This window comes from Nerophis ophidion, linkage group LG29, assembly GCF_033978795.1.
Source record: "Nerophis ophidion isolate RoL-2023_Sa linkage group LG29, RoL_Noph_v1.0, whole genome shotgun sequence".
NCBI classification, from domain to species: domain Eukaryota; kingdom Metazoa; phylum Chordata; class Actinopteri; order Syngnathiformes; family Syngnathidae; genus Nerophis; species Nerophis ophidion.
In genome coordinates, this window is record NC_084639.1 from 12054162 (window position 1) to 12069751 (window position 15590).

A 15590-nucleotide genomic window follows, 5' to 3' on the forward strand; every position below is an offset into this window, starting at 1 on the left:
TTTAAAGCATTTATCGGCCTACAATAACGACATTCGATAGTATCGGAAATCTCTAATTGCTGATGTATAATTTTGACCCAGCAGATTTGCTCACATTTTCAGTACTCACAATAAATTCATAAAAGAACCAAACTTCATGAATGTTTTTTGTGACCAACAAGTATGAGCTCTAATCACTCTATCACAAAAAAAAAAGAGTTGTAGAAATGATTGGAAATTCAAGACAGCCATGACATTATGTTCTTTTGACCACGACTGTACGTCATGTGTTGCCTTCATTATAAGACTTATTTGTGGCTTTTAATTTTTTGCCGCTCCAGACAGATTGTTTTTTTTTGTACTTTTAGTCCAATGTGGCTCTTTCAACGTTTTGGGTTGCCGACCCCTGACCTAACAGGATGGTGGACAGATAACATAAATGCATAAAATTATATTTTCAAACAAACACAAATAAATCAGTGCTAAATAAATATTAGGGCTGCACATCTGTGGGTGTCCCACGATTCGATTCAATATCGATTCTTAGGGAAACGATTCGATTCAAAATTGATTTTTTTTCAATTCAATACAATTCTCGATTCAAAAACGATTTTTTCCCGATTTAAAAGGATTCTCTATTCATTCAATACATAGGATTTCAGCAGGATCTACTCCAGTCTGCTGACATGCAAGCAGAGGAGAAGATTTTTGTAAAAAGCTTTTATAATTGTAAAGGACAATGTTTTATCAACTGATTGCAATAATGTAAATTTGTTTTAACCATTAAACGAACCAAAAATTTGACTTATTTTATCTTTGTGAAAACATTGGACACAGTGTGTTGTCAAGCTTATGAGATGCGATGCAAGTGTAAGCCACTGTGACACTATTGTTCTTTTTATTTATTTTTATAAATGTCTAATGATAATGTCAATGAGGGATTTTTAATCACTGCTATGCTGAAATTATAACTAATATTGATACTGTTGTTGATAATATTCATTTTTTTTTCACTACTTTTGGTTTGTTCTGTGTCGTGTTTGTGTCTTCTCTCAATTGCTCTGTTTATTGCAGTTCTGAGTGTTGCTGGGTCAGGTTTGGTTTTGGAATTGGATTGCATTGTTATGGTATTGCTGTGTAGTGGTTTGTTGGATTGATAAAAAAAATTAAATCGCATAACGTATTCGAATTGATTTTTCCCACACCCCAAGTATTTTGTGCTCATTGAGGTTACCTAATTTTACTTTTTTAGAAATTCTTGACAATCCAAATTTTCTTGTTCTAGTTGCAGATCAGTTTGCTTAGTTATAATAAAATATCCATTAGTTTTGTATTTTTTTTTCTTGTTTTTGAACACTGACTTTTTGCACTGAACTACTTTTACTTTTCTGTGTCATTGCCTGAAATTAAAAGAAGACAATAATATTATCAACTGATGGTGATTTATTTACATTGTGGAATATTTTATTTTTCCAAAGATATTTACGGTTGAGCAGACAGGGAGTAATTGCAACATTTGGTGTGAAACTAAATATTAAAAAGGCCTACTGAAACCCACTACTACCGACCACGCAGTCTGATAGTTTATATATCAATGATGAAATATTAACATTGTGACACATGCCAATACGGCCTTTTTACTTTACTAAATTGCAATTTTAAATTTCCCGCGAAGTGTCCTGTTGAAAACGTCGCGATACGATGACGCGTGCGTTTGACGTCACAGGTTGTAGCGGTCATTATTTTCCAGCCCGATCCAAGCTATAAGTAGTCTGCTTTAATCGCATGATTACACAGTATTCTGGACATCTGTGTTGCTGAATCTTTTCCCAATTTGTTCAATTAATATTGGAAAAGTCAAAGTTGAAAGATGGAGGTGGGAAGCTTTTAGCCTTTAGCCACACAAACACAGCCGGTGTTTCCTTGTATAAAATTCCCGAAGATGAAGCTTTACTATGGATCAGAGCGGTCAAGCGAACATGGGTCTCGATTACATGTCAACCGGCAGTTTTCGGTGAGGAAATTGTGGTAATAAGTCGGCTCTTACCGGAGACATCAGCGGAGCTTCCGTCCTGCTGCAGCTGCGTGACTTCCCTCAGAGACTCTGGCGTCAACACACCCGGGGCCACACCCCTCCGACTTTCAGGTACTATCTAATCTCACTAAAACACTAGCAACACAATAGGCATATAAGGGATTTTCCAGAATGATCCTGGTAAATGTGTCTAATAACAACTGAATTGCTCCCACTGCATTCGCCTTTTTTTTTCCCTCTAGTCCTTCGGTCTAAATTTCCTCATCCACAAATCTTTCATCCACGCTGAAATTAATGGGGAAATTGTCACTTTCTCGGTCCAAATTGCTCTTGCTGCTGGAGGCTATGATTATAAACAATGTGAGGATGTGAGGAGCCCTATAACCCGTGACGTCATGCGCACATCGTCTGCCACTTCCGGTTAGGCAAGGCTTTTTTTATTAGCGACCAAAAGTTGCAAACTTTATCGTCGATGTTCTCTACTAAATCCTTTCAGCGAAAATATGACAATATCGCAAAATGATCAAGTATGACACATAGAATGGACCTGCTATCCCCGTTTAAATAAGAAAATCTCATTTCAGTAGGCCTTTAACGGGAAACGGCAGGGCGGAACCAAAGTGATAGCACCCGCCGCGCGAAGCCGGACTCATGTGGTTGAGGGCACTTCCGCCTACTCGCCGGACTGACGTCGGACGAAGAAGGAACATCTTTGGTGCCTCATTCCCGTGTTGATATTTACCTGCTTTTCAGGTTGGTACACAGTGAAAATCACACTATTGTTAAATCTCATAAATATGTATGTTTTATTACGAGTTTAGTGAGTTTTGTGTCGGATTGTAGCTGTGAAATGTCGAGTTAATAACATTGTTAGACAAAGCCATTTTACAACACTGCTGTTTTGTAAAATGGCCGCGGTCGTTTGCAAAATATATTATTGTGGAAACGCACGCAGCAATTATTATATTAATTCGCCTGGAATACCTGACATATAGCTGGGTTGTGATAACGTGACCGAGGGGCACACCCGGGCACTTCCGGGTTTCAGGCGACGGTCTCCATAGACATATAATAAGAAGAGGCAGCATTGGCTGCTAGGACGCGAGAAAATCGGCCGCCATCTTGAAGTGGTGATGTGGAGCCGGCGAGCAGCTTAAAGGCCTACTGAAACCCACTACTACCGACCACGCAGTCTGATAGTTTATAAATCAATGATGAAATATTAACATTGCAACACATGCCAATACAGCCAGTTTAGTTTACTAAATTACAATTTTGAAATTTCCCGCGAAGTATCCTGTTGAAAACGTCGCGGAATGATGACGCATGCGCGTGACGTCACGGACTGTCAGGAAAATTTAGCGCTGCACTACTCACGACTGAAAGTCGTCGGCTTTAATCGCATACTTACACAGTAATTTGGACATCTGTGTTGCTGAATATTTTGCAATTTGTTCAATTAATAATGGAGGCTATAAAGAACAAAGCTGTTGGTGGAAAGCGGTGAATTGCAGCAGTCTTTAGCACCGAGACACATCCGGTGTTTCTTTATTTTCAACACAGAGCGGTCAAGCGAACATGTTTCTCTACGTCAACCAGTATGTTTTTGGATAGGAAAATTGTGATCTATATCTTACCGGAGACATCATTGGATTATTCATCCTCCTGCAGTAGCTGTTTAAAAGGCAGCTGTGAGCTTGCCTCCTCGGCTTCTCTCTGAGACACTTCGTGTTCACCGTAGCCATCCGACCTCGAGGTATGTCTTTACAATCTCATTAAAACACTATTAAAACAATAAGCAGATAAGGGATCTTCCAAAATTATCCTAGTAAATGTGTCTAATTACATCTAAAACGCTCACACTGCCGCCGCCCGGAGATACGCTTTTTATTATTTTTTTATTATTATCTTTTTTTTCTAGTCCTTCCCTATCAATATCATCATCCACGAATCTTTCATCCCCGCTCAAATTAACGGTGAAATTGTCGTTTTCTCGGTCCGAAAAGCTCTTGCCGCTGGAGCCTCCCATTATAAACAATGTGAGGATGTGAGGAGACCTCACCCTTGTGACGTCATCGTCTGCGACTTCCGGTAAAGGCAAGGCTTTTTTATCAGCACCAAAGTTGCAAACTTTATCGTGAATGTTCTCTACTAAATCCTTTCAGCAAAAATATGGCAAAATGATCAAGTATGACACATAGAATGGACCTGCTATCCCCGTTTAAATAAGAAAATCACATTTCAGCTGGCCTTTAAACTGACAGGTAAAAAACAAATATGCCGGGTTGGTGTTCAGCGTTTTCCATCGAGGGATTACTTTTCAAACGTAAGATTTAACATTGACGTACTATTGGTTGTATTTTGTGAAAATAATATTAGGCAGCACGGTAGCGGAGGGATTAGTGCGTCTGCCTCACAATACGAAGGTCCTGAGTAGTCCTGGGTTCAATCCCGGGCTCAGGATCTTTCTGTGTGGAGTTTGCATGTTCTCCCCATGACTGCGTGGGTTCCCTCCGGGTACTCCGGCTTCCTCCCACCGCCAAAGACATGCAGCTGGGGATAGGTTGATTGGCAACACTAAATTGGCACTAGTGTGTGAGTGTGAATGTTGTCTGTCTATCTGTGTAGGGCCTGCGATGAGGTGGCGACTTGTCCAGGATGTACCCCGCCTTACGCCCGATTGTAGCTAAGATAGGCGCCAGCGCCCCCCGCAACCTCAAAGGGAATAAGCCATGGTTGTCCAAAGTGCGGCCCGGGGGCCATTTGTGGCCCGTAGCACGATTTTTATTGGCCCGCGACATTCTATAGACAAACTAAACAGGTTTCAAATCAGAACAAAAAAACTCACTCAATCAAATTAGAAACAAAAAGTACGAAAAATTCAAAAGGGACCAAATCCCGCAAAAATGGGACATGAAAACTGAAATGGCCGACAACCTGAGTGTCTTACTGGATAAGGTTTTTGATGATTTCCACTTCTTGTGAGACATAAGTTTTTGAGTGTACTAAAGTCCTCAAAAGCATTTCAGTTGACAGTATAATAGCAATATTAGTAACAGTTAATAAATACAAATAAAATCGTTATTAAAATAATCATGAATGATTTTATTGCTTTGTTATCTATAACACAAAGCTAAGATGTAGAAGGGTTTTTCAAATGTTAGCATATGTCCACCTACATTGTTTCGGTTTGAGTATGTTTCATATACAAAATGTATAAAAGTGGCCCTCGCTGGAAAATGTTTCAAGACCTCTGGAATAAGCGGTAGTAAATGGATGGATGGATGGAATATTACCACAGAGTTGAGAAGGAGCAAAGATCTTCAATGGCACTGAAATTGTAGCCAATAGCAAACAAAAGTATGAAAATAATAGAATTGCTTGTCAATGAAATTAATTACATTTGAAAATGTCATACTTGAATATAGGGCTGGGCGATATGGCCTTTTATTAATATCTCTATTTTTAGGCCATGTCATGATACATCATATATATGTCGATATTTTGGCTTAGCCTTGAATGAACACTTGATGCATATAATCATGGCAGTATAATGATTTTATGTGTCTACATTAAAACATTCTTCTTCATACTGCATTAATATATGCTCATTTTAAACTTACATGCAGAGAAGAAAATCACAACTAAGTCAGTTGACCAAAAGTGTATTTATTAAACAGTTATTAAGCAATGGCACAAACATTCATGTCATTTCAAAACAGAAAGTGCAAGATTGTCAGAGACATTTTAAAACAAGCTGAGTGCACTTTTGTGCATGATGTCACTAAGATGACATTTCAAAACAACACTAAATTAAAGTGCACTTTTTGTACAGAACCCCACTACAATGGTTTAAAACAAATAAAGTGCACTTTTGTGCATGATGTCGCACAAGATATTTCAATAACTGTCAAATAAAAATGAGCTGCATGATACGAAATCAACTAGTGTATGTCTTTCGCTATGTGGGAGGTTTCTGCGGACGTTATCTCTTTCTGCTGTTGACTATTTTTTTCCATACAGTGTTGAACTGGAAATGGTTGCTTCGGCATTTTGTTGGTGTGGCACCGAACAGAGATGTTGACATGTGGAGTTTCAAGCACTCTTCACTCTATAGTGGGTGACTTTTCAAATGATGCTACACATTAGCAGTGCTGCTACTTTTTGTAGCAAGGCTCTTTCCGCATACATGTCATACTACGGTTGTCTGTTCAACATCTTCCCGCTTGAAGCCTAACCACCGCCAGACGATGGACCCCGTGCTGTTTTTCTTGGGAATTTATTCTTCCTTCATTTGTTACCAGATTTGCGCCTTCTTTCTCTCGTATTACCACTTGCACCACTAACATCACAGCTAATGTCACCCATGTCGCTACCTGTCTGCTGGGCGAGAGCGTATGACGTTGCACGCGGGACAGTATGTGACGTATGTAAGAAGGTGTGCTTGTTTTATGTCTCTGAGAAGGAGGGACAAGAAAGAGTGAGAAACGCACATAGCGTAATGCCCGCATGTAAAAGCAACTGCGTGAGAAAGCATTCTCGAATGTCCCGGTTTAGTCATTTTCTATATCGCAAAGCGAGAAACCCGCAATAAATCGAGTATATTCGATATATTGCCCAGCCCTACTTGAATAATATAAAGATGAAATAAATGATTGTGACCCCTAAAACACAATTCACAGGCCACCACTGATTATGATGCATTCTCATTTTAGGAAAAGTATAAGACAATACTTTCTTAACAGTAAAATTGTAACCAGGAATAAGTCTTCAAGTAACAATATTCAAGTACTAACATTTTTGGGTAAGACAGAATTTGTTTTTTTCTGAATCCAGTGAAACAAATTGGTGGTTTTAGCTGATATAAAGACTTTCAGGTGTTTATATATGTTTATGTTTAAGTATTTGGCAGAGGCTTTCATCCAAAGCGACATACATAAAAAATACATATAAAATAATCATAGTAAACATTAACATTTAAGGGAAGAATGTAATACAAAATATCAATACAAAGTGTCAAGACAGAATAATCTCTCTGCTGTTGCAGCAACAGAGATACCGTCAATAGGTCCCCAGGATATATATAGTGTATATATAATTTATTCATACATTAGATAGCCCGGCCACGTTTTTTTTAACCCAATGCGGCCTCCGAGTCAAAAAGTTTGGGGACCCCTGCTCTAAATGATGGTAAACAGTTTAAACCTTTTTAAAAAAAAATCTCTTAACAGTAACTCCGCACATCACCAGGATGTGTAAATTAAAACGCCTCCAACTATCCAATTACCGGTACTGAATCAAACTAAAATCCTCTATGTTTTATTTGATTACTTATTTAGATGCAATGTATGATTCTACATTTTAATTTTCAGAAGTATTTTATACAAGACTGCGATGAGGTAGCGACTTGTCCAGGGTGTACACCGCCTTCCGCCCGATTGTAGCTGAGATAGGCGCCAGTGCCACCCGCGACCCCAAAAGGGAATAAGCGGTAGAAAATAGATGGATGGATGGATTTTATACAAGATAGAAGTTTTAAGTTTGCACTTTATTTATCTCCATGTTGGGGGTGATTATTTGTGCAAGGCTGTTTTTGCTAAGTGGAGTATTTTAATTAATACCAAAGTACTGCTTACCAGAGGAAGCTTTTAACTTAGTTTTTGTTAATTATTCCATAAAAAGTACCATTTATATGTTGTCTGAAACAAACAACATTATACAAACTATAGTGTATGCTGTGTCATTTCAAACTAGTCTTTGATTATCCATCCATCCATTTTCTACCGCTTATTCCCTTTGGGGTCGGGGGTCGCGGGGGACGCTGGTGCCTATCTCAGCTACAATAAACAAAAAATCTTGTTAGGAATTGTCTCTGTCATTTGTATTCAAGGGTTTAGGGGAAACAAATCGTAAATTAAGTTACTTTGGGAATAAAATCAGAAATTTAATTTTTACCATATACTGCCCAGGCCTACTCATCAGGCAAAAGAAAAAAGTGTGGTTCTCCTTTAAAATGGCTTAGCTGATGCAAACAGGTCCCACTTTATTGACGCTATTTCTACATACAGCTACAAAAGTAAGGCACAAGTTGAACTTGTAATTGTACATATAAACACTCATTTGTTCATCTCTTTTCATAAACCACTTTTACAAAAGTGCTATCCAGGCTTCAGCAATCTGAAAGGTTGTTTTTAATTTTTAGTCCTTGTTTCATGTTTTCTTTCGAGTGTCGGAGCTGCTGTCATATTTTTGTATGTAAGGTGAAATTTTTGTCTTTTTGTCCATGACTCGTTGTAGGGCTGGGCGATATCGATATCAATGATATATCACAGGTTTTTCTCAGTGCGATATAGAAAATGACTATATCGTGATATTCGACTCTACATTCTCATGCAGTTGCTTTTAGCTGCGGGCATTTCACTGCATACGTTTCCCACTCTTTCTTGTCTCTCATTCTCAGAGCGACATAAACCAAGCGCACCTTCTTACCTACGTCACGTGTGCAACGTCACACACTCCCGCGAAGCAGAGAGGTAGCGACATGGTAAAGTTAGCTGTGATGCTAGTGGTAAGGTGCGAGTGGTAATACGAGAGAAAGAAGGTGCCAATCTGGTAACAAATGGAGGAAGAATTAATTCCCAAGAAAAACACCATGTGATCCATTGTCCGGTGATGGTTTGGCTTCAAGCGGGAAGATGTTCAACATTTATGCAGCAAAAGTGTTGGTACAAAAAGTAGAAGCACTGCTAATGTAGCATATTTTGAAAAGTCACGCACTAGAGAATGAGAAGGGCTTGAAACTCTGCATGTCAACATCTCCATTCAGTGCTACACCAACAGAACGCCGAAACAACTACTCCAAGATCAACACCGCATGAAAAAAAAAGAATCAACAACAGAAGGAGATTATGTCCGCAGGAAGCCACCACATAGCGAAGGACATCCAATATTTGATTTCCTATTATGCAGCTCATTTTTATTTGACAGTTATTGAAATATCTTGTGTGACATCATGCACAAAAGTGCACTTTATTTGGTTTTAACTATTGGAGTGGCGTTCTGTACAAAAAGTGCACTTTAATTTAGCGTTGTTTTGATACGTCATCTTAGTGACATCATGCACAAAAGTGCACTAATAGCTGGTTTTAAAATGTCTCTGACAATCTTGCACTTTCTGTTTTGGAAATGAGATGAATGTTTGTGCCACTGCTAAATAACTGTTTAATAAATACAGTTTTGGTCAATTGACTTAGTTGTGATTTCTCTCTGCATGAAAGTTAAAAAAGAGAGCATATATGAATTCAGTATGAACAAGAATGTTTTAATGTAGACACATAGAATCATCATACTGCTGTGATTATATGCATCAAGTGTTCATTCAAGGCTAAGGCAAAATAGTGATACAGTATATATCGTGTATCGTGACATGACCTAAAATATCGATATTTAAAAAAGACCATATAGCCCAGCCCCAACTCGTTGTATTGCTTCTAATCATTCCTTGAGTGCGGTACACTTATGACATCTTGAATGTCAAAGTGGTGACGGATAAGGTTCTCCATTACATTATCAGAACATAAGCAGGACAATTTCTCATGTGACTGACTTTTCTAAACCAGGCGTTTTCTTCTGTCCTGCAGACATCCGTGAATAATATATTTTCCTTGAGCTCAAGAATGGAGCAGGACGAGCCCTGGCCCCCCTATATTAAAGAGGAAGAGGAGCTCATACAAATAAAGGTGGAAGAGGAGGAGCTAAAGTACCCCAATATTAAAGGGGAGGAGCAGAAGCCACATACCTCTTACATGAAGGAACAAAAAGAATGCCAGCTCCCCCTCACACTACAGAGAAAGAGGAGTCATAGTTGGCCTCATATTAAAGAAGAGGAGGAGGAACAGAGCATCAGTCAGGAGGGAGAGCATGGTGAAGGATTGGAGGCGGATGATGTCATCAAGATGCCATTGACCACTGTGATTGTGAAGAGTGAAGATGAGGTCAAAAGTGAAAGTGAGGAGGAGACTCCAAGCAGCAGCTCAACTCAACACATGACAACAGAAGCTGATGGAGACCACTGTGGAGGATCACAAGCAGACAAGCTCTTAGCTCCACTCTCTGAAGGTGATGCAACAGCTTACATGGACAACACCCTCTTCACATGCTCTCACTGTGACAAAACCTTTAAACTCCAGTGTCGTCTGAAAGTACACATGAGAATGCACACAGGAGAAAAAGATTTCTCCTGTTCAATCTGCAATAAGGATTTCACCCATAAACACCATTTGAAAACACACCTTAGAATACACACTGGGGAAAAACCTTTCTGCTGCTCAGAATGTGGTAAAGGTTTTGCACATAATAGCGTGCTGAAAATACACATGAGAATACACACTAGAGAAAAACCTTATCCCTGTTTAATCTGCGGTAAATATTTTACTCAAAAGCAACATGTGAAAACACACATGATAACACACACTGGAGAAAAACCTTTTTCCTGCTCAGAATGCGACAAAGATTTCACACGAACTAGCGATTTGAAAATACACATGACAACACACACTGGGAAAAAACCTTTTTCCTGCTCAGAATGTGTTAAAAGTTTTACACGAATTAGCGACTTGAACGTACACATGAGAATTCACACGGGAGAAAAACCTTTTTCTTGTTCCATCTGTAGTAAAGGTTTTATACGAACGAGCGATTTGAAAATACACATGAGATCACACACTGGGAAAAACACTTTTTCCTGCTCAAAATGTGTTAAAAGTTTTACACAAATTCACGATTTGAAAGCACACATGAGAAGTCACACTGGAGAAAAACGCTTTTCTTGTCCCTTCTGTGGTAAAGGTTTTACACGAAGTACCAATTTCAAAATACACATGAGTAGGCACTTGTGAAAAACCATATCCCTGTATAAAGTGCAACAAAAGCTATTGTAAAAAAAACCCAAAAAAAACTAGAAAGACACACGAGTTGCAATGTGTGTGATGAAAGAATCTCTTAAATGACCACTTTATTTATATAGCATATTTAAACAACAAAAATGTTTACAAAGTCCATCCATCCATTTACTACCGCTTATTCCGTTTGGGGTTGAAAGGGGGCACTGGTGCCTATCTCAGCTACAATCCGACGGAAGGCGGTGTACACCCTGGTCAAGTCCCCACCTCACCGCAGGGCCAACACAGATAGACAGACAACATTCACAGTACCGCGTTTCCAAAGTGCTGCACATAAATATTAAAAACAAGATTCAAACACTATCCTCAGCTCCACCAGTGACTGAATGAAAACAAAATAAATATAAAAAATGATTAAAAACAATTTTAAAGGGTAAAACCAATTAAAACAATAAATAAAAATAATCGTTCGGCTCTAAATAAGCAATCTACAACCTTAACACCTTAATCCGATCGCGTCCGTTTTTTAAAAAGTCGGATTAACACACCTGGATTCTAGGATTGGAAACCGGATCTCTCGAGGAGGTGTGCGTGCTGGAGGGGACCCTTTGTATCTCAACACGTGGGATATAAGCCGGAAGCAGGTACCACTCAAAAAAGAACAGAGGCAACAATTGCAATAAAGAGGAGACAAATGAAAAGAAGAGAACATTTTCAAGCGCATCGATGAAAGGAAAAAGGTAACAGATTTATTGAATAAGGGAGATAAGAAAATTGAGAATTCCTGTTTAATTTGGACTTCCGAACAAAATTCAAACGAGATGGAAGAGAATGAAGCCGATATATTTATTATAAAGGCAAATAACAAAGTGTACCCAAACCTCTTTATGATGCATTTGTACACGCCAACTAATGGACAATAACTGTATTCCACACAACTAGCAAGATAGTCCAGAACAGGGGTGTCAAACGTACAGCCCACGAACAGGTTTTATTCAGCCCCCGAAATGAGTTTGCTAAGTACAAAAACAAGCAGTAATTTTTTAAATGAAAAAAATAGCTGTTTGAAATGTGTCCACTGGATGTCGCGATAGCAATTCTCTGAATCCGCTGCCACGAGAGCGAGCATGACTACGTGCTTACGCTGCTTATTAGTGATAGTGTACAAAATGCGGATAGTTACTTTCATGCCATATTGTCAACGATGTTGTTGGTAATGAAACCAGAGACATTTATACCCAAATAAACGTGTCTAATAATCTTTACATTTCGTGTTGGACTTATGACTGCATGGGGACTAACTTCATGTATGATGAATGAAATGAGTGTAAATTCACAAGTTTAGCAGTCGGTGATGCTATATATGTACTGAAAAAACCCACAGGATGTTTGTACTTCAGGAAAATGAGTAAATTACATTAAGAACAAATATTTGTATTAATTTCATTTTCTGTTATTAAAAATGTACACAAATGGGAGCATTTTAAAATTCTGCCGGACTCATTTCCACCTAATATAATGATAAACATTATCACATCATTTATTCATAAAGTATAAACAACAACAAATTAAAGGCCTACTGAAACCCACTACTAGCGACCACGCAGTCTGATAGTTTATATATCAATGATGAAATATTAACATTGCAAGACATGCCAATACGGACTTTTTAGTTTACTAAATTGCAATTTTAAATTTCCCGCAAAGTGTCCTGTTGAAAACGTCGCAGAATGCTGACGTGTACGCGTGACGTCACGGACTGTTAGGAAATATTAGCGCTGCGCACACACACACAGCTATAAGTCGTCTGCTTTAACCGCATAATTACACAGTATTTTGGACATATGTGTTCCTGAATCTTTTGCAATTTGTTCAATTAATAATAATAACAAAGTGGAAAGATGGAGTTGGGAAGCTTTCGCCTTTAGCCACACAAACACACGGGGATTCCTTGTTTAAAATTCCCGGAGGTGAAACTTTACTATGGATCAGAGCGGTCAAGCGAACATGGATCCCGACCACATGTCAACCTGCAGTTTTCGGTGAGAAAATTGTGGTAAAAGGTCGCCACTTACTGGAGATCAGCTGAGCTTGTGCCGTCCGTACAGCTGCCGTCAGCACACCCGTGGATACATGTATCCCTTACGACTATCAGGTAATATTAAACTCACTAAAACACTAGCAACACAATAGAAGGATTAGGGATTTCCCAGAATTATCCTTGTAAATGTGTCTAAAAACATCCCAATGCAATCGCGTTTTTTTTTTTAAACTTGATTTTTTTTTTTTTGTAGTCCGTCGCTATCAATATCCTCAAACATTAAACTTTCATCCTCGCTCAAATGAATGGGGAAATTGTCGTTTTCTCGGTCCGAATAGCTCTTTTTGTTGGAGGCTCCCATTAAAAACAATGTGAGCACGTGAGGAGCCCTCAACGGGTGACGTCATCGTCTGCGACTTCCGGTAAAGGCAGGGCTTTTCTGTTAGCTACCAAAAGTTGCGAACTTTGTGGTCGATTTTCTCAACTAAATCCTTTCAGCAAAAATATGGCAATATTGCAAAATAATCAAGTATGACATAGAATGGACCTGCTATCCCCGTTTTTAATAAGAAAATCTCATTTCAGTAAGCCTTTAAGGTAGAATAATACTAACCGCAACATGTGAATGTAAAAAAAATAAGTTCATATGTGAGTCAAGGCAGGTGGCCAAATACTTTTGGCAATATAGTGTATTTATCTGTGCATAAAAGAAATAAGCCCCCCCCAGTGTACGGGAGGCAGGCGGTGTCTCATTAGAAAGAGTACATGGACACTTGGACTTCACTCATAGGTGTGAAAATACAAAAAAAAAATATTTGAGAAATTAGACTTGTTTAGTGCATGAAAACATAGTGAGTGTAAAAAAACACAAGTGTGCTGGTGAGAACAGCAGCCAATGAAGCTGCAGGATTTGAAAAAAAACTTTAAAAACGATGTTAACTTCAACTTTGTAACATTCGCACATATAACATATATAACATCGTTGTTGTGTGTATCACAAATGATTGTAACATTCATAGATGACATATTTTAGAGTAGTGCTTTTTTCAGGCAATTATACAACATTGTGGGCTTGTCTTTAAACATAAGAACAGTCTGACTGAAAATGTGAGAGTGAATAGTGCAAAACATGTTAAGTACAATATTCTGTGTATATAGATATTCATAATTCACATTTATACTTATTCATAAGAGTGATTTGATATAGGTTTTTGTAATAATGACGTGTTACATAATGTAATTTCTAGTTTTAATGATTGCTGAGAAGAACTCCAATAGATGATTTACCGTATTTTTCGGACTATAAGTCGCAGTTTTTTTTCATAGTTTGGCCGGGGGTGCGGTTTATACTCAGGAGTGACTTATGTGTGAAATTATTAACACGTTACCGTAAAATATCAAATAATATTATTTAGCTCATTCACGTAAGAGACTAGACGTATAAGATTTCATGGGATTTAGCAATTAGGAGTGACAGATTGTTTGGTAAACGTATAGCATGTTCTATATGTTATAGTTATTTGAATGACTCTTACCATAATATGTTATGTTAACATACCAGGCACCTTCTCAGTTGGTTATTTATGCCTCATATAACGTACACTTATTTAGCCCGTTGTTCACTATTCTTTAGTTATTTTAAATTGCCTTTCAAATGTCTATTCTTGGTGTTGGGTTTTATCAAATAAATTTCCCCCCAAAATGCGACTTACATATGTTTTTTTCCTTCTTTATTATGCATTTTCGGCAGGTGCGCCTTATACTCCGGGGCGACCTGTACTCCCAAAAATACGGTCCATATTCATTCTACATTTGTACATCCCTTTGCTTTTGAGTACACATAAACTCCCTCTTAGTTCATATTTACTGGTTCACATGGGAAACATCTTCTGGAAGCATAGCATTATTTACTTGATATATCCTTTGAGCAGTTGTGTTTCATACAAGATTGTTTACTTTGAAAATGTGTGACTTTATGAATAATTTGTTCCAATAATATCATCTATTACTCTATTTCGTAATATGAATACTGTTTTGTGATTGCTTCGTGTGTTTGTCCTCAGACCTTTATGTAACAGGCAATGTATGCTTCAATAAAAGTTGATGCAACAAATGTAGTTCATATTTCTATTTAATATTAGTCATTTTTGATATTTTGTTCTGTACATGATTGATTTTTACAGTAGTTCCCACTTTACTTCACCATCAATAATAACTCTTATTAATGTGATTACCTTGACTCTTACTTCAATATTCCATCCATCCATTAACTACCGCGTTTCCCTCATTATCCAACATCATTTGTCTTTTACATTTTACAATATCCAAGTTTTATGTGTTTTGCATACAAAGGTTTCAGATTAGATTTCCTCTAAGAATATATTTCTCCTCCTGTTGAGAATTTGTCTACATCAGGGATCACCAACCTTTTTGAAACCAAGAGCAACGTCTTGGGTACTGATTAATGCGAAGGGCTACCAGTTTGATACACACTTAAATAAATTGCCAGAAATAGCCAATTTGCTCAATTTACCTTTAATAAATAAATCTATATATATATAAAGAATGGATATTTCTGTCTGTCATTCTGTTGTACATTTTTTTTCCTTTTACTTAAGGTTTTTTGTAGAGAATA

The 15590-nt window shown here is 38.0% G+C and overlaps 1 protein-coding gene and 1 long non-coding RNA gene across 2 annotated transcripts in view; one reads left to right on the forward strand and one right to left on the reverse strand.

The window, feature by feature from the left end:
* The window catches only part of LOC133546164 (uncharacterized), a 52815-nt gene that overhangs the window by 34439 nt on the left and 2786 nt on the right, over positions 1-15590 (reverse strand). The window lies entirely within an intron of this gene.
* On the forward strand, positions 2653-15068 carry LOC133546163 (oocyte zinc finger protein XlCOF6.1-like). The gene is made up of 2 exons (XM_061892017.1): positions 2653-2767; positions 9655-15068. Exon 2 carries the CDS (start codon positions 9691-9693, stop codon positions 10909-10911), a length of 1221 nt encoding a protein of 406 aa, XP_061748001.1. The 5' UTR covers positions 2653-2767; positions 9655-9690; the 3' UTR covers positions 10912-15068.